This window comes from Aegilops tauschii, chromosome 7 (assembly GCF_002575655.3).
Source record: "Aegilops tauschii subsp. strangulata cultivar AL8/78 chromosome 7, Aet v6.0, whole genome shotgun sequence".
NCBI lineage: Eukaryota > Viridiplantae > Streptophyta > Magnoliopsida > Poales > Poaceae > Aegilops > Aegilops tauschii.
In genome coordinates this window covers 21,925,354-21,952,443 of record NC_053041.3, presented here as the reverse complement: position 1 = coordinate 21,952,443, position 27,090 = coordinate 21,925,354, and the positions used below count along the sequence as shown (strand labels likewise).

Here is a 27,090-nt window from a genome sequence, read left to right as displayed (position 1 = left end):
ACAAAAGAAACTTGAAAAAGAAAAACGGAAGAGCAAAGAAAACGGAAAAAAAATTAAAACCAAAAAGAAAAAAAGAAAAAGAAAAGAAACAAAAAAGGAAAAAGGGAAAATAGAAAAACCAGTTCATGAACCTCCTAGAAGGTTCCCAAAACCAGAAAAACCAGCTGGGAACCACCTAGAAGATTCCCAAAACTGGAATCGCTCAAACGTTTGAACAGGGCTGGACCATCCGAATGCTTGGCGATCTGCCCCTGTGTGTTTTTCCCGACTACTTGCCGCAACGAGCGGCAAATAGGAATTTCACCGCCACAATCTGTAAGATGTACCGAACTGCAGTTTTCGTAGACCTGCGAGGGCCACGGGAGATCGTCATTCTTCTTGGATGATAAAAATATAAAAAATCATCATTCTTCTCGGAGGACATGTGGTTTTTTGGCATGAGGATCCAAGAGGGAGCTCCTTATGCACCAGCTAGGAGACTGGCACATACTAAGCTACAACACTGGGTCACCCCGTTAACCGCTAGCGGTGCAGTCCCCTCGCCAGGCGCATTTAGTTCATTGGTCAAACAGTTGACCGGTAAACCGTTGATTTTTGAAAACATAAAATAGGAGATGCGTATCTAGGAGATCGCTCCTAAAATCTACGATCGCATCAGACCCCATATGTGGAATACTAGAACCACGCAACTCCTATTTCGCACCTTTTGCGCCCGATAATATATTATTCACAAACCAACGCACACCACTTCCCCGTCGATATTCTTTAAATAGGCCAGCCCAACTAAGACGAGCGACAAGCTCCATCCGCTCGCGACAGCTATGTGTCCCCATAACTGATGCATCTCTCGGCTGCATCCCTCGGCTTCGTTGGACACGCGTGGCTGCGCTCGATGTTCTTTTGAACTATGCAAACATTTTTGTAAATTGTACGAACATTTTTTGAAAATGTCACCCATAAATTCGGGCTCACTGCAGGCGACCCATGGCTAGGGCGTCATAATAAGCAGCACATAGCCACGCCTCCCTTCGCTCAAGATTTGTGTGAAGCTTCCAGAAGATTACCAGCCGGTTTTGGGAAGCTTCCGGACGGTTTTTTTTGTTTTTAATCGCTTTTTCCTTTTTTCCTTTTTCTTTCTTCTTTATTTTCTTTCAAATCCAAATACTTTTTGCTGACAATGTAGGTGCCCGGTCTATAAATGGTGGATGGGCCCATTTATTACCAGTGCATGGATCGATCGGGGCAAAAGTGAGCTGGCGTAATTTTGGGCCGTGGCCCACTTTGTCGCTCCACTGGATTGAAGACGCAAACGTTGGGTTGCTTCCATAAGGACCAAGCCGGGCAGATAACGAACGAGTCAAAGCCCCTCCTGTCGTCCTTTCTGAACCGCTGACAATGTAGGAGCCACCACTCCAAGAAGGTTTTCCATCCTAGCTGGCCTTTGAATAGGGAGGTGTAGCATGTCTAGGCAACAATGCCAAGTCTCTTGAGCATGCGCAAGTATATGATCAATATTGTCCTCGTCTTTAAGGCACGTGAAGCAAGCCGATGGTTTGTCTTGAAGGCCGTGGCGAGCGCGACGATCCGAGGTCCACAACCTGTGTAGTGCGTAGCAAACCAGTAGAAGATCTTGCATTTCAACAGAGCCCAACTTCTCCGGATCGCCGGAGCCTGCAGAAAGAGAGTCAAGCCCAGCCAGAGGCGAGAGTGTGTCGATCGAGAAGAGTAAACCTCCGAGGCCGCACAAGGCCAAGTGAGCCCATCCGGAGCAGTGTGATCATGTTGGACTGTAACTATGGCATGCCTAAGATGCATGAGCTGTATCTGCGACGTGAAGGGGGTAGTGGCCTCGACATCCTCAATCCAGCGCTCATCAACAATGGCCTACTGCACAATTCTCCGATTGATGGTGCGAGTGCACCAACGCGAAGATCAAAAGGGCGATGACTTCAACCGAGAAACCGTGGAACCATCGATCCCTCTAAATAGAACTCTATCACCCTTGCCCACCTGAATGTCGACCAAGCTGTCAAAGACCAATCTAGCGTCGATGTCAACCATGAGCGCCAAGCCTTGCCATGGTCTGTCCATATCAGTACTTCTCAACCATTCCCAGCGAACCCTGAGAGCCAACGCCTGAAGTCTCAAGTTTTTGACACCGAGACCACCAGAGCAAGTACTTGCAGGGCAGCATCGAATGGTACGGTAACATGCTAATAAGCTTCCGAAGGGGAATCCATTCTGCATCACGAATTTCCGATCGCTGCTACATGCCATCTTTAATCATGTTTTGTTTTTTAAGTTATTGTTCATGTTCACCTTTGTATTTTCGGAGTCAACCCGCCAGTTCACGAATTGATTTCACTGCGAATTTGGAATGTCTCCATCTTTTACATTGAATTCTTAAGCTAGTTCATGGACAGTACACACTTGTATGCAGTGCTTGTGTAAATTTGCATGGGAAAAAATTTCAAGCCTTTGGATCTACAGTAGAATGGATGGTGGATAGGAGTGGCAAGTTAGCCCCCTGACTTTGGCTCAAGCAAGTTAAGAATCTGCTCCCCCTCACCAGGGTGCTAAAGAACACAATCAAGATGTACGCTTGCAGAATGCTTCCTGCCGATAACTAAAACAACAAATTGTAGAGCTAGAGCTAGAACAACAAATTGACAAAAGCAGCACTAGTTGGCAGATCAACAGCCTATATGCAGAGGTAGCGTCGTATGGTAAACATCCTGCATCAAGAATTTCCAGTCGGTGCTACATGACAATCCCAAGAACTTGAAGCTTGCTGTAACATCATCACAATCCTTTCTTTTCATGGCACGCGGTGTAGCATTCAGACCATAGCATCAAGGGTTTACTGACAGTAACCATACGGCAGTGAGAATGGATACCTGGGCAGTAATGAATCACAAGCAATTTTTTATTTTTGGAAAAGTAAACGAATACGTGAACATTAAGAATCGCTAACAAAGGCTTTTATTTACGAGCCACGGCTGAAATATGTGAAATCGTACTTGGTTCTCAGCCAGCACACACGAATAAAAGTACACAGGTAATGCAAAGAAAAGGAAAAAGGTCTGAAAATGGAAACACGACTCAGTCAGTCTTACAATAAGCACACACGAATAGCAGTACGTAAAGTAGTTTGAATTAATGTGGAAACACAACTCGCTCGCAGTCTCATGAAAAGTGTTGTCTTGTTATCACAATGTGGAAACGCAGGCAGTAGTAGTAGTAGCAACATTACATGAGTGACAAAGCATGATAATCTCATAAAAAGACATATATGCGGATATGCCATAATTTATTATGAGTGAAAGACTAAACCTATGCCCTACCACTTACACTGGCATGTGAGTTTTGCATTGTTGTTTGACCTGTGGAGCAGGAAGTGGTCGCAGGCTTGCAAACTCTACCAGATGTTTATTTATGAACCTGCAGACCTCCTCGGCAGAGTTTTGCTTCTCTCCCGCATTGGTCTTTTTTCTTGTAGTACACCAGTTCCACGGTAGGACAATCACTGTAGTTTTTTCTCCTTAGGCAATAGACAAACCTGGCTAATCACATCATAGGTGTGATGGCACTCACACAGACATAGCCGAACATGCGCTTAATTCAAAAGTATTTTTCGTACTAAACAAATAAACTTCTCTTGCGTTCTGAACTATCAACAAAATGATTTGATGAACCCCACCAGATCCAGGCCTGCAACATAAGTCTGCTAATACAAAGGAAAAATCAAGTCGCATAAATTGCTTCCTACTCGCTTTGTCTCAAAATAAGTGTTGTACTAAAGTTGAGACAGTTATTTTGGGACGTAGGGAGTACAAAATAGTGACAAAATACGTACAAACAGCAGTAGCAGCACAGGCAGGATAAGGTGATATCGCCAGCTAGTTTTTTTATTAGAGAAGAACCATTGCCACTAAGATGATGTACAAACTCACCTATAATCAACATAATTGACGTAATCTTGTTGATGACCCTTCTACATGCAGCCTCAATCCTAGCTTGACAGCTTGAATACCACACCAAATTCAGATGCAGTTGACCTTAGCTGGAACGTGAACCTCTAATCTATATCAATGAGCAACTTCCTGCAGCAGAACACAACAATGCATGTATTCATTCACCCTATGCTCTACCTCGTGATGATTAAGGCTTTTTTAATGTGGAATCGCACCGCCATAACCAAGCACGCCAAACATATGGGAGAAAGCAGTCAGAAAAGGTGTATGGAACAAATGGCAATCACCATGGGCATCATCAACACTGCCTATGCAGGAATCACATCAAGCAGCAGCAGCAAGGCCGAGGCACATACCTGGATGTGCATGAATAACTCACAGCGCAAGCATGCACAGCTCCGGCTCCAATGTTGACATTACGTGATTGCTGCACCTGCACCTCATGTGTGGCTGGGCCAACTTCAGCAAGCTTATCGGGAGGTGAGGCTGTCGTGTCACGGAAGGCAGGGACGAAAGTGGAGGAGGCAGATGAAGATATATGTATACTGAACAGGAGAGAAAAAGGAGCTTATATACACAGGGCAAGGACAGAAAGGAGAAGGAAATTTATTCATTTTCTTTTGCAAAGTAATGAAGAGAATGAAGAAGAAGGGATTTTGCTGCAAGGGAAGAAGATCAAGAGGGAAACCAATTGGTCAATAGCAACTAAACCAATCGACGGGGCGTGATTGAACAAATAAAAATCATACGGCTTTGAAGAAGACAACAAGTCTGCACAACCATGGAAAATATATGGAAAAGGATGACATCATGGTTTGTAGACGCCAAACTACATCCATGGATGGAGTAATTAACCTTCCAGGCCCTAACTACTATTTACCTGCACATAATGTTCCAAGTTAATGAAATTCCCATCAATAATTTGCGGCACATACATGGAAGACATCACACACAAATAAACTGTTGACAAATTGAGAGGGGATTTTGCCTGCATATAATATTCCAAGGTAATGAAATTACCATCAATAATTTCCAGCATAAAAAACTATTAACAGATCAAGAGAGGAGAGAGAGAGAGGTATGACCTGCGGAAAGTACGTTGAGTAGGCAAAGGCGCTGGCAGAAAGATTTGTCTGTCACTGTATGCAGTAGTGGTTAAGCTCGTGAGTGGATCTTGAACCCATCTGAATGAGGCAGACAATGGGGACCGCCTTGTGTGGTGGCGGTGATCCTAACGGGCCGATGATGATATAACAACCTTCTCTCCAGGGACCGCTGCTTGGATCCTGAATGGCGGCGGACAGCGGGGATGGAGGCGCCGTGCGGTGAGGACAAACTCCATGGCGGGTGAGCTAAGAAAACAGGAGGAACTTCGTTTTAAAAGAGATGGAGCGAAGGGTCGAGAGAAGGGGAAGGGATGAGATTGGAGTAATGAAGAGACGGGTGTAAAAGTAAAACGAGAGAGGGGAACAAATGATTGAACAGTGATTGCATTGACTGAAGAATAGGGTATTTATACCCATCTACAGAGGCGGTAATTACATAGTCGGTAACTGGCGGTTGCTAAGCTAAACAACCGACCTAAGCATTGATTATTAGGATTTAATTAATCCTTAACAACGGGGATACAGAGAGTTTCAGTAGTACTAATTCTTCGGTCAGTGCCAGGAAAAGAAATTATTCTCTTTTATTTCTTTCAGGGAGAGAAGAGAGAAGGACGTGGATTCTCAAAAAAGGGAGAGACAGACGTGCTTTGGTGTGTTAATTGGAGAAAAATGCTGACGTGGGCAGGCTGCATGTCAAGATAAATATGGTAATGGGGTCAAAAATGGCATTTGGTGGCCGAGCTACCTGCAGGCCGGAATCAGCCCCGTCCCTGCTCGTTGCGATCGGTGCCAAGCCATTAAGACACTACCGTATTTTTACCGTATTCGTAGGAGAGTCTGCTGCCGCACTGTATCTGCTTTATTAAATAAACCTTGCGGGCACACCTACACGAGCAGGTACAGCAGTGCAGCACAGCATCATATCAGACTCATGTACATGGCACGGGACTTTGACTTCGTCAACATGTGCAGTACAGCATCATATCAGACTCATGTGCATGTAGCCGTTTGGGTCGAACGCTGAGGATCCTGCCGTTGCCTTCGTCTCGTCGGCTATTTATAGGAGAGATGGCTCTCCATCGCAGCCGCACCCAGCTCAAACAAGATCGAGATGGCTTCGTCTTCATCCTCAGTTCATTCCACGGAAAGGCGTCAACACTTGCCGCTCATCATGTGCCCGGACTGCGGCGAGGTTCAGGTGGAGACCAACATAGATGGACCCAACCTGGGCAAGCGCTTCTACAAGTGCCCAATCGACAGTGTAAGCTTCACTTTCATTTTTAGATTCATCCCTTTTGACTTTGCAAGTGCCCAACGACGAGGCACAACTTCGATCAGAACATATGACCCACATTCATATATATAGCACCTCACCAAAATTTTCAAACATGGCCCTCGTGTAAAATTTTTATGCATGTATCTCAATAGGTAGGTTCTGAGCGAGCACAACACCACCCTGCATGTGGAGACATATCATTATGATGTGTTTTTACCTTTTGATTTTTCGTCAACAACAGGACTTGATTCATGTCAATATAAGTTGCTCGTCAAAGTACAACACACAATAAGTTCTTAACCTTACCAGTTTGGTTCTCTTCTCTTGATAGCTCTCCTCCGAATCTCTGTCAAATTGCATCTTCTCATATTGCCTGACGAAAAGGTGCATCAGGGATCCTGGTGGCACATATCCTTTCAGCAAATGGTTTGCACTTTCACTCCGTTGCGTGCTGGTCATCTTGGCACAAAAAACATCCATGAAGTAAGGCTTAGCCCATTTCATCCGAGTCTCATATATTTGTGTAAGAAATACATTATTTTGTAGACCGTGCTTCTGAACCATACATGCCAAACCATCCTCAAATTCTTTCTCGCTAACCATGTGATGCACCATCTTGTTGAACTCCTGTTTGAACTCACTACCTTTGCCTAGCAGTGGCCCAAGGCACTCTTTTGCTTTCTTCAACACATGCCATTTGCACCACCGATGTGTTGTATGTGGCATGGCATCTTCTATGGCAACCTCCATTGCACGAGCTTGGTCTGAAAACAACATTTTTCTGTCAGTACATTCTAGGAGGAAAACATTTTCACAGCAAGCTTAAAAGGAAGATCAACACTCATAAATAGATGAGAACATTTTTTTTCAAAATACCTATGAGGATTGTGCGTGGTTGTGGCGCTCCTATCATCTGAAAGAATTATGTGAATAACCACTTGAAAGTGTGTGTCAATTTTCTCATCGCTCATTAGCACACCTCCAAAAATAATGCTTTGGAAGTGATTGTTGACACCAACGAAGAGGCCAAACTGCATGTCGTATAGATTAGTTTTGCATGTCGTATCAAACGTGACAGCATTGCCAAAACACTTAAAATGCTCGATGCTTCTCCCTATTGTCCACGTCAAAGTCTTGACTCAACCATCACTATCAACCTGCAGACTGTATTTGAACTCAGGATCTTCAGCCCGCATTGCGTTGAACACCTCTATTGTTTTTGTAGCATCGTTTTTCGACTGCTCTCTGTTAAGTTTTCCACAAAGAGTTTTGAGAGATCTCTTTGTGAATGGCACCTCCTTCACATATCCAAAAAAACTGCCAACCACACTGTAAACCTTGCTCAGGCTTATATTGTTCTCTCTCAGCTGTTTCACCAAGTCTCTGGTGTATCTATCTATGTGTCGGTGCGATTTCCAGTGCAGCTTCTCCATACAGTTAACTGAGACTGCATGGTTGTCCTCTGCTTTGTGTTCACATATGTACCATCCTTTATCATCCCATCTAAGAACCTGCATCAATGCGGGGAATCCACATCTCGTCGAGCGGCTGTTCGATTGCAATGGCTTGCCCTGCATAGTTTCTCATAAGATATGAGAGCATACAAAATGAAAAAGTAGTAGGAACGGGAAACATTTATCTTTTTTGAATTAATGAATCATCCTTGCCGCACACGCGCACACAAACTCATGCATGCATTTTTCCCGATGGACGTTCAGCCTGCTTTTGGCATACCTAACGCCAAACCCAGTCTCCCAGGAGTATAGGTTGTAAAACTCATATGCTTTTTCAACTATGTCAAAGCTAGTTCCGAGCGCCGGGTTAACAACAGTGACAACCTTGTTGTCTGCATAAGCTCGCATCGATGCCTCTAGGGCAGGGACTCTGCTTGGGTTGGCATCCCTCTCTTCTGGTGCGTTGCCAATCCTAACACTGCATTTCCCCACACAAAACGGTGTTAAAATATACTCTCTACTTGTCAAGACTGATATAAACAAGGGGTTTTATGAGAAAATAATGTTGATCTTTTTTGATACAGAATCAATAAATATGATCTAGCTTCATGACACCTGATTGTAAAAATTATGGTTCCAAGCTAGCAAGAATGCTATAAGAGGTAAAAAAAGATTTGTTTCTACATGGGATGAACTCTGTACATGCGTTTTTTCTTACAGCAAGGTACAGTCTCTGAACTTACAGGAAGATTCAATCTCTGAACTTACAAGCAATTGTTCTTACGGGAATATTCAATATCTGAACTTACAGCAAAGGTGATTACAGGAAGGTACAACCTCTGGCCTAACAGCAAAGGATTGACAAAAATGTGTGTGTGTTTCTTACCGTCGAGTCCAACAGGATGCTTTTGATTTGTTGACGACGACACCTTCTGCATCTCCCTCGTCTCCCATAGATGCAGTGGACGTATTCTGTGCCGCCATATCGTTCGAGTCACCAACGACCTCACTCCCACCGTTGTGGTATGAGCCAACATTTGCCTCCACACGCATCGGCTCAGAAGAAATCACATCAGAGGAGCGCCCGCGACCTTCATGGATGGAAGCAACCAAAGACTCCACAACATCAAATCCGCCACCCAAAATATCACCCGCATGAGCCTTGGGAACCAATCTGCAGCACATACACAGTTCTCATCTACTCAGATACAACCAACATCAGGAAGAAGAACTCAAGAAGGGACCGGGAGAAATCAAGGAGAAGAGCACCAAAATCAAAAGAAAGATTCCCTTTTCGGGGTAAGCAACGGCTCGAGAAATGGCAGATGCGAGATTGGATCTTACCATGATTCTGCTTCCTAGAAGAAGAACTCGAGGCCATCCATGGCGAAACGCCGCTCAGATGGGCCCAGGATTAATGTCGCACCAGCCCTTACCTGCCACCAACTACCAACGTGTGCTACTTTTAAGTCAGCCCAGCAAGCACATGACGTGCTTGCGTATCCAGCGCGCACCCGAGGCCCACGTACAACACTGGCACAGCAGCCCACGGCACGGATGTATTTCAGATTAGCAGCTACCGTATACCTCTGACCAAAAAGGCGTGCACACATCGCAGCGTTGTACTGTACGGCGCCAGATTCCAGCCTGCAGGCAGCTCGGCCACCAAAACGCCACTCTCTAGTGGGGATGAGTCTCTTAGGTATATAGGATAAGGATATATTCAGAAAAGTATTGATGAGCAATAAACTAAGCTATATACATACAGAATCCAAAAGCAAATTACTTTGATAAGAAATGGTGGAAATCTGAGACCCAAATTTGATTAATTTTGAGACACCGAAATTCAGCGTCGATTTGCCATAATATAAACACAATGCTGGCTTGCTTCAGAATCATTTTTCTTGGCAAGGAAGTCTTGCTTCAGAATCTTGACTTGAAAGCTAACTGACCCCCGATACGATTGCTAGCAACTCGAGAGCAATAATTGGGAAGGGTTTAAATCTTTTTACGCACTTAATTTCCGGAATGACATGAATGCATCTCTAAATTAAACTATCATCAGTCTGATGTATACACTAATTAATAGAAGAACAGAAAAACAAGCACACGAGCAACTACCTCTGATTTTCATTAGAGGACCACGGCGGTCAAGCGTTGTCGCAGGTCGGTGGCACCGATAGGGTGACGATCATTGGCGCCAATCTACTACACACAAGGGTCAAGGGTGACGTCAATGAGATGATCTCCGGCTGCTCGGCAGCGGCATGGTTCCAGTTGCCTAGAGCAGCTTGAGGCAAGCAACAGCCATAATCCAAGCTCTTTCTTCAGCAAATGGAGCCGCGTCATTTGTATCGGTGATGATGGGGCGTCAAACCCTGCCATATCTGTGCAGGTTCAGGCTCAACATCAGGCTTCCTATTATGCAACCAATAATGAGAAACTATTTCCAGGCTATTGGTTATAATTAGTCAAAGATCTATCTATGAGCGCAACATGAGTTGCCTAACCAAACGGAAAACTCAAAAATGAAAAATGATGAACACTTTCAGGTCCATCAAAGAAAATAAAAGGGAGGGATACAGGGGTCTACTCGTGTTGAAATTTTTCTCTGTCAGAGGTCAGTTATTGACAAGGAACGGCAGAAAAACATGTATTCATTCAGGGATTCCAAATGTGTCACAGGTAGCTACCAGCACTAATACTAGTAACAAGATGCAGTTAATCTGTGAAAGGTAGGCACACGACTAATGAAGGGCGGCGGTCAATCATATATGTCAGGAGCCTCTGAGCAGCAGCAATCACGCAAATCTCGTTTTGTCAGTGGAAGCAGCATAAGATCAAATCAAGCTGAAGTAGCTTCCCTTGGCTGACGACCGAGGATGTTTATTTAAGGTTGAGCTCATGGGTTCAGAGAACAGATCAAGCTTCAGAGATTCAGTTCAGATTTACTAACTGCAAATTCTCGATCAGATTTAGTAATTAAGCTGGAGCCCATGGATACGGCCGGAGAATAAATCATGCTTGGGTGGCTGGCTGGCTTACCTCGTCGTCGCCGCCGGGTCGCGCCGTGGGAATCCACTTCCACTTCGCGGCGGGCGCGGAGAGCGAGGGGGGGCTTGGCCGGGCAGGGCGGTCCAGTCGCTGTACCGGTGGGACGGGGTGGGGGACTTGGCCGGAGAAGAAGCATTCTCCTGCCCCTAACCCTCGCCAGCGGCGAGGTCGTCTGCTTGCCCCTCGCTCCGTCTCTCCCCTCTCCGGCCCAGTTTTTTTTTTAAGTTCTTCCGGTCCAGTTGGAGTTCCCGGGAACAGTACTAGTAGTTTCACAGCGGCATCACTTTGTTGGCCCCACAATTTGGTTTTTCGTTGTGAACCATGGTTTTAAATATTTTATTGTGTTTGATTGATATAAATAAATACATTAGTTTTATATAGGGAATCATTCTCCCTCACCCGATCGGTCACTTATGATGCGTCGTACGCAAGAAGCATGAATGTCCATGTTAATGTGAGACTAGCCCACTCATTCGGCCTTATCTCTAGGTATCTCTTCTCATCCATGTATGTCATTGTCTTGCCCTCCCTCGGTTCCCATCGCTCGAGGTTGTTGTCTTCCTCTTTCTAACCTTCGTCGCCCACGAATTGCTTGTTGATGGATGCTTCTTCCCCAAGTGTTGTTGCCCAACTAGATGGCATGAGCCCCCTTCCCCAAGTTAATCGTGAGAAAGAGTCCCCCCCCCTTGTTAACGCCTTTTGTCGCAAAGTGCGGGGGTGTTATGAAGTCCTCGACGAGCCGTTGTTGCGTTGCAGTTGTCGTGCTACAAGCCTGGTTTTGCTTGAGGGTGATGCAAGCCCGCTGGCTGCTGCTAGTGTTGCAACTGGGATCACCGAAGCCTTCTGTGCCGGCTGATGTTGTGCTTGGCATGATTTTGTATTAACGTTTCCCATGTTCTTTTCTTTTGTTTCTTTTTCATTTTTGCAAAATGTATCCGATTTCAAAAAACTGTTCGGTATTTCTCAAAAAGTTCAAAATTTTCAAAATATGATTACAATTTTGTAAAAAATATCTTGATGAAAAAGTTCTTATATTTCATAAAAATTCCCTAAATATGAAAAATGTTCCAATTTTTTAAATTTCCATATGTTGAAAATATTTACAATTTCAAAAAATATCATGAATTTTAAAATGTTGCAATTGTAATAAAATATTCACAAATTTGAGAACAATGCTCAGAACTTCAAAAAACAAATCAAAAATTTGAAAATTGTTCTTGGATTCGAAAATGTTTGGAATTTCAGGACATATTCATAAATTTGAAAAAGAAGCTATTAAATTTTTGTTTGTGCTTCGTGCCTGCCCAAAAAATAAAACACGACCCAAGTCTCAACGTTAGTTGATTTGTGAAGGAAGAAGAGGGAGCCCGAGGAATGAGGAGCGGAAACAAAACGTGATTACCTGTATAAGCTCTCTGAAACCAAGTTTTCTGCGTTTGTTAATCTTTACGAGCTCTTCTACATTATGGTGAGGTCAATCCATATGGTCTCATGGCCACGCTGAAGTAAGAAAAAAAAATCCTATTATGCTCTTAGGTCAATGTTTATCGACCAAGCACGCACCCTGTGGTTGTGGTTGTGGTCGCTAAACGCAGATATTGGGTAAGTAGACTTTTCCACTAGACCCACTCTTCGGTTTTTTTTAGGGTACTCTTCGGTTTTTAGAATGGTTCGAGAACACACACCATGTGGCCGCCACGCAGACATTGGGCCGGCCCAAGTAGACTTTCCCATGAGACTCCCTGTCCCGCATTTTTCCTTTTTTAAATTCAAAAAAAAATTATTTAGTTTGTGAACATGTTTTAGAATTTGTAAGACATTCTGCGAAGTAATGAAGTCAACCCTCGCCCAAAAAAAAGTGTTGAAGTCACCACAATGGGTGCATGCCACACAAATTTCCCAGGAAGTTGTCGATGTCCTGTTCCTGAACATGCAAGACACCTTTGAGGTTTGTTTTCAGTTTTGGGATATCTGCGCCCGTCTCTTATTCCTGCTAGCACATGATTAGCCAATTGTCGAAGTTGGTACGACTACCATTCTGTTGCAACCATGAATTGATTGCTCTTTGGTTGGCAATCACGGACCTCTGTACCTTGGTTTCATGCTTGCTGTGTTCTGATGCCAATGGTGTTACATTGCAGCGCTTTTACTTAAATATCTGAGGCTTGATGCTGGTGAGAATTGTTTACATCCTTTGGTTGCCATTTGTGTGTTCTGGTTGATTTGCATAGTTATGCCTAAGTCAATTATTGCCGCAGGTCCTCCTTTATTTATGGCCTATCCGGTTGTTCAGTTCTGAAATTTTACTTGCGGGGATGCATCTGGTCGATGAGACTTTGCACAGGAGCCTCTTCTAATAATCAAAGAAGGCTACATACATTCAAGTCATTTTCCTCAAAATTGTTAAAACTACACCCACTCGGACATATTTCGGTGAAATCCTTTTGAAAATATTTTTTGTGTGCGTTTTTGCTTGTTTTTTCGGCACCCTCCTACTAGATCTTATGTGAGTTTATTTCAACAATTGTGGGCGATATATATTCGGTAGAAAATTTCAATCGGCTCAAACTTTCGGGAAATGATTCGGTTGCTTGTCGGATGGTGCAAGTAAACAAATTTTATCGCAAAATCAACCTCGACTATTGAGGCGGTCGTAATCAACGATTTAACGTTGCACGTTCTCTCTATTCTTGTTTCTGGAATGGGTCCATGGGCAGTCGCAAAGATAAATTTGAGGCATTTGCTATCTGTAAGCCGATTGAAAAACATAACCGACGTCGATTGATTATCGTTGAAGAAGAAGAAACAGAGCTATGAGCGAAAACGGGAGCGCCACAGCATCCCCAGTGAAACCTTGCCATGAACGAGTAGAGACGGGGATGCCCGCGGGACCAAGTCTAAGCTTGACGAGCTCGGGATGGGTAGCCGGTGTCGGGGTAGAGGGGAGGTTTAGGGTCTCTTTGATTCAAAGGATTTGCATAGGATCTTTGAAGGATTAGAATCCTTAGGTATTTTTCCTGCGTTGGTCAATTGATTCGTAGGATTGAATACTGTAGGATTTTTTCCTAAGGATTCACGTGTGCTACATTTCACGGGAATTATAACATCCACTCCAACCTCTTCGAAGAGATCCTTTGTTTCTTCCGTGACATAATCAAACAAACTCAAATCTTATAGGGATCCAATGGACATTGCCATTTCAGTCCTACGGTTTCAATATTCCTGTGTTTTTACAATCCTATGAATCAAAGAGGCCCTTAGAGAGAAGACCATAGGGGCCTTGGTAGAGGTGGCAGGCGGTCTGGCTGGCTTAGGACAGAGGGTTTTCACGAGGACAATCGGAATAGCATTGTTTGATGGCCCACTGACATGTGGCCCTGGACTGCACGAGTTAGTGACACGGTGGTGACAAGTCAAAGCCAAACGAGGGCCCCCCATCGCTGCTGTAGAACGGGACAGGAGACCCCCCAAGAAAATCGAAACAAAACAAATACGGTTACTCCATTTTCATTCGCCGACGCTGACGAGGAAGAGGAAGCGCAACGGCAGCCCTGCCCCTGACGACGGCGCGGCCCAAGGCCCGTAGACTGGCTGCCACCTGCGGCAGTGGCGGGGAAGGTGTGGAAGGTCGGCGGGGATGGCGACGCGGTGGGGATGATCGAGCATGCGAATCCACTTGGACCTGCTTGACTGCTCCATCTACATCCAGCCCCTCCGCCCTCCCCTCTACAAGGTAAGGTATGGTAGAATTTCACCGGACCAAGTAAAGGAAGGGATTATCACCCAAATTACCCACCCGGTTGTGTTGCGTTGGCTGCTTAATTTGCTGCTCTGCTCTCTTGGGTTGTGCCAATTGGATTGGTGTTCGCAACCTATCTGTCATCCGTTGAGCTAATTCATAGGAAGGAAACCCGCAAGACGGCATTGCTATGGCCAGGAAACAGACACATCCACGTCTCGATCGACCTTGCCCGCTAACTGATAGGAAACCCGCAAGATAAGCAGCAACGCAGTCACGATTACTATGTATATACTGCTCCTTATGACAGACTGAGAGCACAAACCGGTTTCTTAAAGTGCATTTTGGAGTCAGTGACTCATTGTCCCCATGATCCCTGTCCAGTGAATCTGATCTCACACTCACGCGGACCACAGCCAGGCACAAATAGGACCAAATGTGCATGTTGCTCGCAAGAAAAGTGACCCGGAAAAGAAACAGCACATGTAAAATGGAACAATGCGCTCATCGTACCGCTTCAGCTGAGTTACAACAGCAACAACTGAAGACACTAACCGTATGACAATGAGATTGAATACATCAGTTATGAGAGAGAATGAATACCTCAGCAGTAATGAATCACAAATCATTTTTGCTTTTTTAGGTGAGCACAAACCAATACCTGAGCATTATGAATCACTAACAAATTTTATTCTTGAGGTGTTCACACAACCCATGCTTACAGAAAAAGGGTTTCCCCCCGCTTTGTATTCCAAAGAAACGAACACCATACACATAGCATTGCTGGGGCGAGCAGCACATCAAGCCCAAAAGAAAAGAAGAAAGAAATGCCAACAACGGCAGCTCGACAAAGCATGGATGAACCGCCACCGCTGCGCCCTCCGGAGACAAACCACCACCGCCCGAGGCTCCGATCTGCCGCGTACCAAGCGGCACCTTCAAGAAGGAATGCGACGCCGACGACGCTGCCACCCGGGCGAGTCCTAGGGTTTCCCCGGGTACGCAGAGGGAAGTGGAGGATGGCTACCACCGACACCCTCCAAGAAGGAATGGTGGCACCTGTCGGTGTCACCGCATCGGTGCCGGCCGAACCGCAAGGATTTCTCCCGTACACCAACCCCACCGCCCAACCGGAGCCGACCAGCCAAACCACCGCCCAACACCATGCGCCATCGCGGATGCGCTGCCACCCAAGCTGTCTCACTACGAGCACCAACACGAGGCCAAGAAGACCGGAGAGAAGGGCCAAGCGACAGGAGCAGCAACACCAAGGCCGAGCGGGAGGGAACCACCTCCTCCGCCGTCGTGCGAGAGGTCCGCGCCTCCGGCACAGTCGCGGTTGCTGTCCGGACACGGCAGCGGGGCAAACCAGGCCACCCCTGGCCCGGCCATGACCTGCATAACCAACATCATATCAACATGTTAAAGTGGTCAGATTAGGGACGACGAAAAGATGGTACTAGTTGGGAGGTGAGTTGCTATACCTTACGTATGTACATATTGCCCACCAGATTGTGGTAGGTCAACGTCGGAGACTATACCCCCATTGCGTCCCTCGAATCGCAGAACATTGCTGGAGCAACATCAAGAAGTAACCGGTGATTTCGTGGAAGCCTACATATTGGAGGGGCATGAGGAACTTGATGCCAAGTGGAACCTCCATCATGCTCTCGAGGTTGACTAGTGCTAATCTTTCCAGGCTCACCATGGTACCTTGTTCTATCTCTAGCCTATTCAAATTAGGCATGTCTCTTAGATGGAGAAACTTTAGCTTGGGAAACCATCCAGTGAGAAATGTCAACTTCTCTCCAGTGTATGCTCTGGTGAACTGTAGATATGTCAAATTGGACAATGGAGATAAGTATGAAAGGGGGTCTTCTGTCAGTTGTGACCAAGATAGAGCCAATGAATACAAGTTTTGCCCTTCGACAGCTTGGAAGAGAGGAGACTTGTGCAATGTTCTTCTCACTAGCCGTCCTATCAAAGATAACTTTTGCAGGCTTGGCAGGCGTAAATTCAGCAACAGAATCTCGTTGTCATCACTTGCACTCACATATAGGTTGGACAAATGTCGCATCTGAACTAGAGAATCACTAATGCATCTACAGTCAATTTCCTTGACATTCCATAACCTCAAGCTTCTTAGTTGTGTTAGCTCCCCTAACTGTCTAACAGATGTAGCTTGCGCTTCCAATGCTTGTAGTGTCTGTAAGTTTGTTAGATTTCCAAGACCATTGGGGATACGCACACCATTGTTACTTTGAATCTCTCTATATGGCTGAAATTTTTTCTCAACAAATAAGTGTCGGAGCTTCTTCAGTTTGGTAATCCAACTAGGCAACTCACGTATGTCTGATCCATGAAGGTCTAGTGTCAACAAATTTGAGAGCTTCTCGATGGATTTTGGAAGCATCTTCACTTTTGAATTACGCAAACCTAAATGGCGGAGATTAAAAAGATGTCCAATATCATCTGGAATCTTCTCGATGGGCAGACCACTTAATTCCAGCACCGTCATATATCTCGACTTCTTACATAGCATATGTAGTAGAGTGAATGATACCATGCATGCATTCAGAGTAATGATCGTACGAAGTCGGTGTATACTGGAAAAAGGCAGCTGAATATCCTTCTTTGGTCTATGCAGTACCAATCGACGTCCATCCGTCTCAAGAGACACCCCACAATCATCCTTGTATGTGACACCAAAACAGTTCTTATGGCACAATTCAACCGCCAATTCACGTAAGATGTCGTGCATTCTGAATGCCTTCATCCTACCAAAACTGTTCCTTTTAACAAGTTGTAGCAGGTTTCTATCAATCAAGTCCTTCAGACAGCCTTCTGCTACTTCTTCTAATGTGCTTTCACCCCTCTCCTCGATGAACATCTCTGCTGTCCATAACCGTACAAGATGTTTCCTCTTAAAAAGATAGTCTTCTGGAAATAAGCTGCAGTACAAGAAGCAACTTTTCAAGTGTGTTGGAAGGTAGATGAAGCTCAGGTGTAAAATATTCCTTATGTGATCAAGCCTCGAATTATTAATTAGCTCCCAACTCAATTGGTCATTTATTCTTCTCCATTCTTCGACAGTTTTCTCACGCACACGCAAGAGGCTGCCGACTAAAACAATAACAAGAGGTAAGCCTTTGCACTTGGAAACAATTTCTGCTGACAAAGACTTCAACTCGGCAGGACATTCATAATTTGTATCTCTTGGAAAGGCTTTCCTACAAAAGAGATCACGTGCCTTCTCTTCTGGTAAAGCTTCTAGTGTTAAGATATGTCCTCGAGAGGCAAGTGCAGCAACATCCCCTTGCCTTGTTGTGATTATTACTCTACTGCCTTTATCATTATGAATAAGGGCTCTAGACAAGCCATCAAATGCCTGTGGATTCCAAACATCATCCAATATGATCAAATACTTTTGTTGCTTTAGAAATGTCTTCAGTGTCTCTTCAAGGCATGTGATGTCCATTGTCGCAATGTTAGATGGAACACCAACTTCATGTTTGAAAAGTTCTTTGATTATGTTCCTTAAGATATCTTCTGTAAAATAAGTTTGGGATATGGAGACCCAGGCGTGACATTGGAACTTTTGTCTCTCCTTCCTATATACATTTGCAGCCAAAGTTGTTTTGCCAAGTCCTCCCATTCCAAGCAGGGCTATCACAACGCGCTCCAAATCATCACCTGCCAACAATTGCTCAAGTTGTTCTCGGCTTTTATCCATCCCGACTAGATCTTCTTCATCAAGGGATCGTGAAGTGTTCGCTAGATCTTGGGACCTCTTTACAATGTAATTCGAGCTGCTAGGATCCCCGGTGTTTATCATGGGAAGCCAACGGTTTTTAGTCTCTGACTGGTGTGTGAGGTCTTTCTCTATTTGTTTCACCTTGAAAGCTATCCGGTTCAGAGAAAGCAGAGATCTTGGTTTTCTTAACCCTTTCTTCACGTAAAAGCAACACCCTATATCACGGTCCTGACCAAGTAGATATAGGTACTCATCTACCATGTCCTCCATTACATGTGCAACCTTCCGAACCTCCTCCAACCAGCCCTTATATACTTGATCATTGCGGTTTCAAATGTCCATTTCACAAAGAACGCCATGCATTACACGAAGCTCCCTCCCAATGCGACCCATGCTGCTCTGTAACTCTATTAGTTGTGTCTTGTACTTCACTAACTGGGTACTGGCTGGATCTGCTACTCCATTTGCCAAGGCCTTTCCTATCTTTTTAATGGCCAGAATAATCACAATCTCTGCCATTACTTTCTAATAATTGCTAATTAATATTTAATTGTTTGGCGGTGGCCTGGCTGTACATTTTCCTCGGTATGATTACCACTGCAAAATGAATTAATAGATGTATTAAATGGACTTTCAGCACATTCTGTTAATAGCACACACTTGCAGAAACAATTTAAAATCTCCAGCCACGATGTAAAATTGAAACCTTTCAAATTAATCCTTTTAAAGTCTTATTTTGTACAGTTAAACCTATCTTGCTCCAACCCACATAATCCGAAAAAACAGCAGCTACGACAGGCAAGTCCATATGCATTTTAAACACCTAGAATGGATATAGTCAACTGTATAACTTGAGATGCTCCCGTAGAACAAAAACAAGTGACACTTGACCTAACAATTGCCAATGCATGCTCAGCTTCCACACGGGAATCTCAAGTTAAAATGCCCAAAATGTTGATATTGTATATCGCGACTAAGAAGAATTATCAACAACAACGTTGTAGATTGATTCCGGATATTGTATTTAATCCCAGGAAATAAATGGATGGCAACTAAAACCTAAACATGCCTGCCAGCTCAGCAGACCTTTGTCCAGAAGAACCTTTACGGTGCTTCTGATGCTCTAAGAAATCGCAAGGCATTGCTCAGAAAGTATACTGTGCTTGCCAACATCAGAAGATACAACAAGAGTGGTAACTGTTTGCACCGAGGAAGATTGTCCAGGAAAAGGAGGAAAACCCCCGGCCTCTGCATCATATGATGCACACAACCATTTATTAAATGAAAAGTATCATCTGTCTGTTAAATAAAAGAAAAATAAATGGCCCAATGATAACTGGCCACTATCGCGAGTACAACCTAATATAGCCAGAAAACCAGGGGAGGACGATGCACCTGTCTTGTAATGGCTTACATTCGATTGACCTTGGTGATATCCTTGTGGATTTGTAAACCTGAAATCATCCGCATTGACTCATGGATCCTTGGCAGAAAAAAGACATCTTGGAGATTCTAAACTCTCATGGAGTCATGGGTATGATTGACAGTGCTAGCACTTTGTTTATGACTAGTAGTTGGCTTTGATCTTCAAACCAAAGTTGCCCTCCTTGTTCCTTTTGCCCATAAACCAAAGAATAACCACGTACCTGGCTTGTAATTGCAACGAAAACTGCTTAATTTTGCATCGACCAAGATAGGGTAATTGTAGTAACCCCTAGTAGGATAATAACAAGAGAATCAGGAACAAAAACTAAGGGAAACACACCTGGCTTGTAATCAATATATGAATATATATCGATCCGGACAGATTTGGATCCCTGGCCGTGGTGACCTCCTTGTTGCGGCGGAGAATCTGGACTCAACAAAACAGTGCAATTGCTTGGCTTGATTGAGTGGGGAACGCTAGTTATTGAAGCCAACAAGAACCAGCCAACAAGGGCCTTGGCATCCTCGTCTATTTCTGAGAAAACGAGGAATCCCCATACACACTTTTGGCTGGTTAACAACATATCGTTGTACTTAGTTCTTTTACCAACCCTGACGATTTGTTTAAGTTAATCTAAGCTATTAAAATTATGGTGTAGCCTTTGATGTGCGGATTAAGCAAAGGCAGAGTGAGGCATCTTTCGTACATCAGATGCTGCCGTCCTGTATATTTTCAAATATTGATCATAATAGCTGGTGCTGGCGCACTCTTGGACGACATGGTTGATATGGACAACCTGATGGCGATACAAAATGAGCAACTCGAGGTGCTGAATTTGGTTCATTGCTCAGGGTCGGCAATCACTATTAAATACTCCGTACTAGACTAGGAAGTAGGAACTTATAAGCAATATCACAAGTTGCCAACCCCAACAGGAATCATGCAAATGTCTTCTTATCTATACTGCCTGACAAGGGTGAGAAAACCGAGAAACATGGCAAGAACAATGGCCGACTTGAAAGAAGAGCAAAGTGGAAAACCAAAGCAGAAAAGAGGTTAGCTAAACAGAGCCAAATCGAACCTGGCCCCTCGGAAGACACAGCCTTGAGGAAACAACATCCCGCAGGCGCAGCCTAAGGAGGTGGACTGTCGAAGTACCTGGTCAGCTGAGACCACACTGCAGACACCGGTGTGCTGCCAACGCCATCGAAACACATCACAAAGTTGAGACCTGGCAGCTGGAACTTCCTCATGAACTTTGGGCCAAGGACCCGATGAGGATCGCTACCAAATCACACATAGGCAAACCCTCCGCTGAGGAGCTCACCCAGATCATGTTGTAGGAATCAAATCACACTGAACCAGAAGATCATGTTGAACAAATAAGATTAATTCTAGTATTCAGAAGCACCAAGAAGCACTTACTTGAGCTCATCCATCGTATCCTCTATGTGTTGCTGGAATTTGTGGATACATACTTGCATGTTGTAGCCAACGGCAGGAATCCCAAACATTATCAGTGCATGAATGCATTGATCAAGAAAGTAAGTAATGCAATCCAGCATGGAATGAGCGACAAGGCAGGCCAGTTACAACTGAAACAACTAAAGGCACTGACCATCTGTCATTGAAAATGAATACCTAAACATTATGAATGGCAAGGCGATTCTTCAAAAAGTAATTAAAATGCCACACGTTACAGATCACAAACCAGTTCCTTGAAAAGAAAGTCAATGTTTGAGATTACAAATCATAAACCAAGTCTTTTATTTAACAGCCATAGCTGAAACAAGCACATAAGAATAGCAGTACATAGTTTAGACACGTTAGTTAATATGAAAAGACGACAGAGTGCCAGTCTTACAATAACTGCCATCTTATTTTAAAAGCCACAACCGGAAATAATCAGTAGGCAACATGATCACACTTGAACACAGGAACAGTAGCAGCAGTGCTAAACACAGCCAGTAGAAGCAGGATAAGTGAAGCGCCATTCGTGGAGGTCGAACTAGCAGCAAACGGTCCAGCTGCGCGTCTTAATAAAGCAGAGGAGACCCAGTGGGTATATAGTACTCCCTCCGTTCCGAAATAGATGACTCAATTTTATACTAACTTTAGTACAAAGTTAGTACAAAGTTGGGTCATCTATTTCGGAACGGAGGGAGTAGATCAGATGTGGCGTGAATGTATGATAGCACTGGATACGCATCTTCAGGTGTATTAAGGAATCGAATCTGTGGGCATTTTCCAAATAATGAAGCATCTCCCTTCCGTCCAGCTGGTGACCTGCATAACCAAACACTACCAATACATCCGCATGCCAGAGTGGTAAAATTAGAGACAGAGAGGAAGCAAGGCAGGTGAGCGACCAGTGTTCTGCATCAGCTATGTTCTGGCGTCATGGTCCCTCGCGTTGCCCCTAGGGCGACTCAGGGGAGTCTAGGGTTTTCCCCCGCCGCCTCCCCCCATCTCCCCCACCCCCCTCGCCGCCACCGGAGACGATCGCCGGGAAAGCCCGCGCGGGCGCCGGGGAAGGTGGCGGCGGGGTCTTCGGCGCTTCTTCTTCACGGAGGCCATCGGATCCAGGGCGGCGGCCCCTGCTGGCGTGGCGTGCAGCGTGCCTGAGGGTTCGGCCATGAGGACGGCGAGCCGCAGGCGTGCCAGATCTGGAGGTATTGCCCCCTTCCCTTCCATGCATCCCTTCCCAGTCCCCGGTTTGGTTTGGATCTTGCCGGATCCACCTCCGGTGTGTTCTGGTGGAGCAGATCGGTGTCCGGGGGAAACCTTGGCCGCCTTAGCTGGCCGGCAGCGGCAACGCCGCTTTTTGGCGCCGCTTTCCTCCTTGGGGGCGCTGCTGAGGGCACCATCTCTCCACTCCGACCCATGTCCGGGTGAAAGCCCAAGATCCGATGCGGATCGGGCGTCGGCCGCGCCCCGTGCACCGTAACCTTCCTGGAGGCGACGCCAAGGACATTGGGATCAGATGGAAGGGTCTGCGAGGGGTGGGGATGTGCTGCCTCCCTTTCGGTGGAGCGGTGTTTCTTTCTATATATTCTTGGCGACGGCTCTTGGTGGCATGGAGCAGCGGAGGCTTGGCGACAGATGTGTGGTGACGGACACGCGCAGGAGGTCGACGCTGTCTGGCGTCGTGGTGGCGTTGGCGGCAGCGAGACCGGGCAAGGCCGATGCAACAGTACAGCTCTGAAGATGGATATGTGGCAGGTGGCTGTGGCGGCCTCATACCCGGCAGGCGTCCTGGTTGAGGAGCACGCCGGACTGGTGGGTGCCCATACCCGGCAGGCGTCCTGGTTGGGACCTCAGGTCTTAGATGTTAGGTTTGGCTGCGAGGTCTGTTTGGTATTAGGCCCAGACCATCAGCGCCCCTTCATCAGTTAGATAGGAGTAGCGACAGAGGTTGCGAAGATGGTGGCTTTGGTCTTACTGTTGTACGACTTTGTAAGGTCTTGTGTTAATAATTAACAAATTGGCCGTATGCATCGTCCAGATGCACAGGCCGGGGGTATTCCTCCTTTTCTAAAAAAAATGTTCTGGCGTCATAGAGCTGGATATAACCTTTCCCTTTTCCGTATTTCAGATGTGCTCCCGTTTTATTTTACTTTGCAGAATGCTTCCTGCTTTTTCGCAAAAAAAAGAATGCTTCCTCTGCTAATGACTGGAACAGTTGAAGTATATATGAAGAGGCATACATCCACCCACATATAGAAATACAGTAAACAAGCAAGCATACTGTAGATGTTTTGAGAAAATGCAGAGGCAACGTACTACAAAATGGGCTGCCAACATTTCCACTCAACTGCCTGTGCACCTTCAACACCTGCACAGAGGTATAGCAAGTATTTACAGGGTAGCATTGTATGGTACTGGTATGGGAAACATACTAATAAGCTTTCCAAGGGGAATCCTGCATCAAGAATTTCCATCCACTGCTGCATGCCAATCCCTACACCAAAATGAACTCACTAGATGAAGATTCATCACGCGGAGAAGTTTGCAAAAAGCCTCTCTGCAGTTAGTTGTAAAGAGGGGAAATGCACTTTTCTCATGCTCAGTCTTCATCTTGATCATGCACTTCAGTTCTTCATCTTTTTGCCGTAGAGGCTTCTTTTTCTTACACGAATCTGGGAATAGACCAGAAACAGGAAGAAGCTAAAATACAAGATGTGTACTTATTACTGCCTTGGCATACTGTACAGCTAGCTTAGATGTGCACCTACATTTGGCCGATGGAAGCTGCGAATAACAGGCATGTCAGAGGACAATGTCAGGGGCGGGCCTTCTCCCTCTCGACGGCAGCCAGTAGAGAGGCAGACATAGGCCGCACGCTCACATGGAACATAATTACATATAAAACGGAACACAGACACTGCGCTGAGCAATATCACTTCAACTGAGATACAAAAGCAACGACTGAAGACAGTAGTCATATGACGATGAAATTGAATAGCTAGGCATTAATGCATCGCAAGCCAATTCTTTGGAAAGTAAATGAATCACAAAATAATTCTTCTGTTTAACAGCCACAGCTAAAATGTGTGAAATCGTACATAGTTCACAGCTAGCTCAGGCGAATACAAGTCTGAAAACAAAACTGGCTCGTCTCAGGAATATTAGTGGAGTAGATAACTGAAAATAGAAATACGACCCCGTCTGCAAAATGAAGTAACGAATGTATTAATTAAACTTAACAGTATTCCGCTAGAAAAGTGAAAATAAGCAAAACATTTCAAAAGTAATCCTCCTAAACTCATATTTCATTTATGTTAACCTATCTAAGTCTAACCCACATAATTGATCAAAACAAAACAAAAAATTAAACACTCGGGACTATGCTATAGTCAACTGCTGCAAACTTAAGTTCATTAACTGACAAGAACGAGTGGAACTGAACCAAATAACTGAACGTGCATGCTCTGCTTTTGTAGGGACATCTCAAGTTAAAGTTCCCCAGATATTGAAATTTTAACCAAGTAAGGCAACGAGGCGCCAAGCTAGCATACCTGCCAGCTCGCCAACATGAAAATCGGCTAATGTAACAGTTCCAGGTATCTTATTTCCGTAGTTTTCTCAACATCTATCTAATAGTATCTCTCGATGTATGGAGAAACAAATAGCTAAAGTTATTAATTAAGCTGCAAGAAAGATGTACTGAATCAAGAATATTAATAAGAAGGAAAGCAAAGCTATAATGTCATACACGTCATTAGGAGAAAACAATATATTATACCATAACAAACACTGCCTTAATTAAAAGAAGCTGTCATGTTCACTTTAGGAAATCTTCAGATAACAACAATGTTTGGACTTCAGGAAGCTAGAAATTGACACACTAGTGAATCTGCAATGCAAGAGCATATGCCCATCACATGCTAAGTATATCGCCTGTAACGAGAGCATAGACTAGTTCCTGATATTTTGTTAATCCGAGGAAACAATGAATGGCAACTAAAATCGGCTAGCTCACGAGACCTTGGCATCGTCACAAATTAAGACACACTCGTCTTATTTCAGGATAAAATTTTACTGTGCATATGGTGCTGGAAGAAATCCCAACACATGACTCACAAAGTATAATAGGCTTGCAAACTTGAAAATATACAGCAAGATAGCCAAAAACTTAGGGAAGGACGACGCACCTGCCTAGATCCAATCGGTCTTGCTGATCTCCTTATGCAGGTCTGAGTCTGGTACCATCAGAATAGTTTCCCAGATCCTCGCAGAAAAACAAAGAGACCTGGTGCTCGGCTGGTCTTGTGGTAATTGAAGCTTAATCGTACAGATCCTGGACTCTCCTGGAGCCCAGGTATGACCGAGAGTGTACTAACTTGTTGTTGATGACAAGTTGCTGGAGATGTCCTTGTTATTCCTTTTTGGACAGAACCAAAGAACAACCACCTAGTGGTCTGTAATGGCAAGCAAAACTAATTATTTTGCATCTACCTAGTTAGGGTGATAGTTCGAGTAGTACAACTAGGGATGTTGACAAGAGAACAAGGGACAGAACCAAATTAAGCACAACGCACCTGGCTTGTAATCGATGAAGATCCGGCCAGATTTGGGGAACACTAGTCTCGTTGTTGAAGCCAACAAGAACCGGCAGAAGCTCTTGCAATCCTCATGCCCTTTAGACTTGCGTACACACCTTCTGGCTGGTTAGCATCGCTCTTGCTTCTCTTACCAAACCAATAATTGCTCTTACCAACTCCTGAGATTTATTAATCTGAACTTTGGGACAAAAAAGACAAGTGAGCATCTCAAGGAAGGCAGCGGGAAGCATCTTTACCGAAAAAGGCTTTCGCCCCGCTTTATAGCACCGAGGCGGGAAGCATCTTTAGTACAAAATGTTACCATCCTGTTTTATATGTATAGTAATATCTGTCATCACTCATGATAGTTGGTGCCGGCAGACGTGGTTGATGTGGAAAAACTGATGGAGACCTGTTAACAACAGGTGAAGCTATACATACAAATTGAGCAACTCAAGATGACAATGGCTGATTGGTTGTTCAAGCTGGTCATTGTCGGCCCAGTCAACACCATTATATATGTCAGGCCTGCTGCTGTTAATAATGGGCAAATCACTACAGATGGTGCTAATTGACGACACTGTTTATATCTGAACATGTTTTCTGGTAAAAGCATTAGCACTTGAGATTTAATGATATAAGTACGTCCTATGATTTTCTTTTTGTGTAATCTCCTTCAAGCTCCAAGGAACAAACCGAGATACATACTGCTCTTGTACTTCTTTCTCTGAGATGCATCACCTTGCTGAACCTCTCTTTGTTTCTCATCGCGCCTAACCACGTAGTCTGATCTCATCTCTCGAACCTTCCTTGGCTTTCCAGCATGGAGAAGGCCAAATGGGATGCTTGGAAGGCCTCAATTCCTTCTAGTTTCTCAAATCTATGAAACCACATTAATCTCTGTTTTTGGGGCAAATGGGAGACTGGTGTGGACATAAATTTCCGAAACTTTTCACATGGCCCACAGGGAAATCCAAGGAGGAAGCGATGACCGGACTATGTCACGAAATTGAAGCAGCAGCTTGTGGAGGCTTCTGCTGCTGCTGCTGCGGCTGCTGCATCCACTCCCTAGGCTACAAAATCACATGTAGATCTGGCCTAGCTACCTAGGAACAAAAACGAATCAAGGGCAACACACCTGGCCTGTAATCGATGTAGATCTGGCCTGATCCGGACCTGTGGTGCTGGTGGCCTCCTCCTTGTGCTCTTGCTTCAGGATCTGAAATCACCAAAGCAGAGTCTGTTATGACCGGCATATTAGGG

The 27,090-nt window shown here is 44.8% G+C and overlaps 2 protein-coding genes and 1 long non-coding RNA gene across 8 annotated transcripts; all 3 read right to left on the bottom strand.

Annotated features, from left to right (window-relative positions):
- Nucleotides 1–5,921: 5,921 nt before the first annotated feature.
- Nucleotides 5,922–11,123, bottom strand: LOC109772082 (uncharacterized). 5 transcript variants are annotated; one of them, XM_073503217.1, is made up of 8 exons: nucleotides 10,856–11,123; nucleotides 9,932–10,197; nucleotides 9,155–9,490; nucleotides 8,697–8,984; nucleotides 8,195–8,288; nucleotides 7,233–7,927; nucleotides 6,663–7,120; nucleotides 5,922–6,536 (listed from the first exon to the last, which is right to left on the bottom strand). In XM_073503217.1, exons 4-6 carry the CDS (start codon nucleotides 8,861–8,863, stop codon nucleotides 7,496–7,498), a joined length of 693 nt encoding a protein of 230 aa, XP_073359318.1. In that variant the 5' UTR covers nucleotides 8,864–8,984; nucleotides 9,155–9,490; nucleotides 9,932–10,197; nucleotides 10,856–11,123; the 3' UTR covers nucleotides 5,922–6,536; nucleotides 6,663–7,120; nucleotides 7,233–7,495. The 5 variants fall into 5 exon arrangements, with proteins under 5 accessions (XP_073359318.1, XP_073359319.1, XP_073359317.1 ...); XM_073503218.1 differs by having other exon boundaries at nucleotides 9,155–9,457; XM_073503216.1 differs by having other exon boundaries at nucleotides 9,155–10,197.
- A 4,969-nt stretch (nucleotides 11,124–16,092) lies between these two features.
- Nucleotides 16,093–18,847, bottom strand: LOC109772081 (disease resistance protein RPM1). Its single transcript, XM_045230651.2, has one exon. It carries the CDS (start codon nucleotides 18,625–18,627, stop codon nucleotides 16,126–16,128), a length of 2,502 nt encoding a protein of 833 aa, XP_045086586.1. The 5' UTR covers nucleotides 18,628–18,847; the 3' UTR covers nucleotides 16,093–16,125.
- Nucleotides 18,848–23,566: 4,719 nt separating this feature from the next.
- LOC109772084 (uncharacterized) lies at nucleotides 23,567–27,090 on the bottom strand. 2 transcript variants are annotated; one of them, XR_002235031.3, is made up of 4 exons: nucleotides 25,825–26,952; nucleotides 25,438–25,704; nucleotides 24,019–24,451; nucleotides 23,567–23,922 (listed from the first exon to the last, which is right to left on the bottom strand). It is a non-coding gene; the product is annotated as an uncharacterized lncRNA (long non-coding RNA). The 2 variants fall into 2 exon arrangements; XR_002235032.4 differs by lacking the exon at nucleotides 23,567–23,922 and adding an exon at nucleotides 26,966–27,090 and having other exon boundaries at nucleotides 24,259–24,451; nucleotides 25,825–26,021.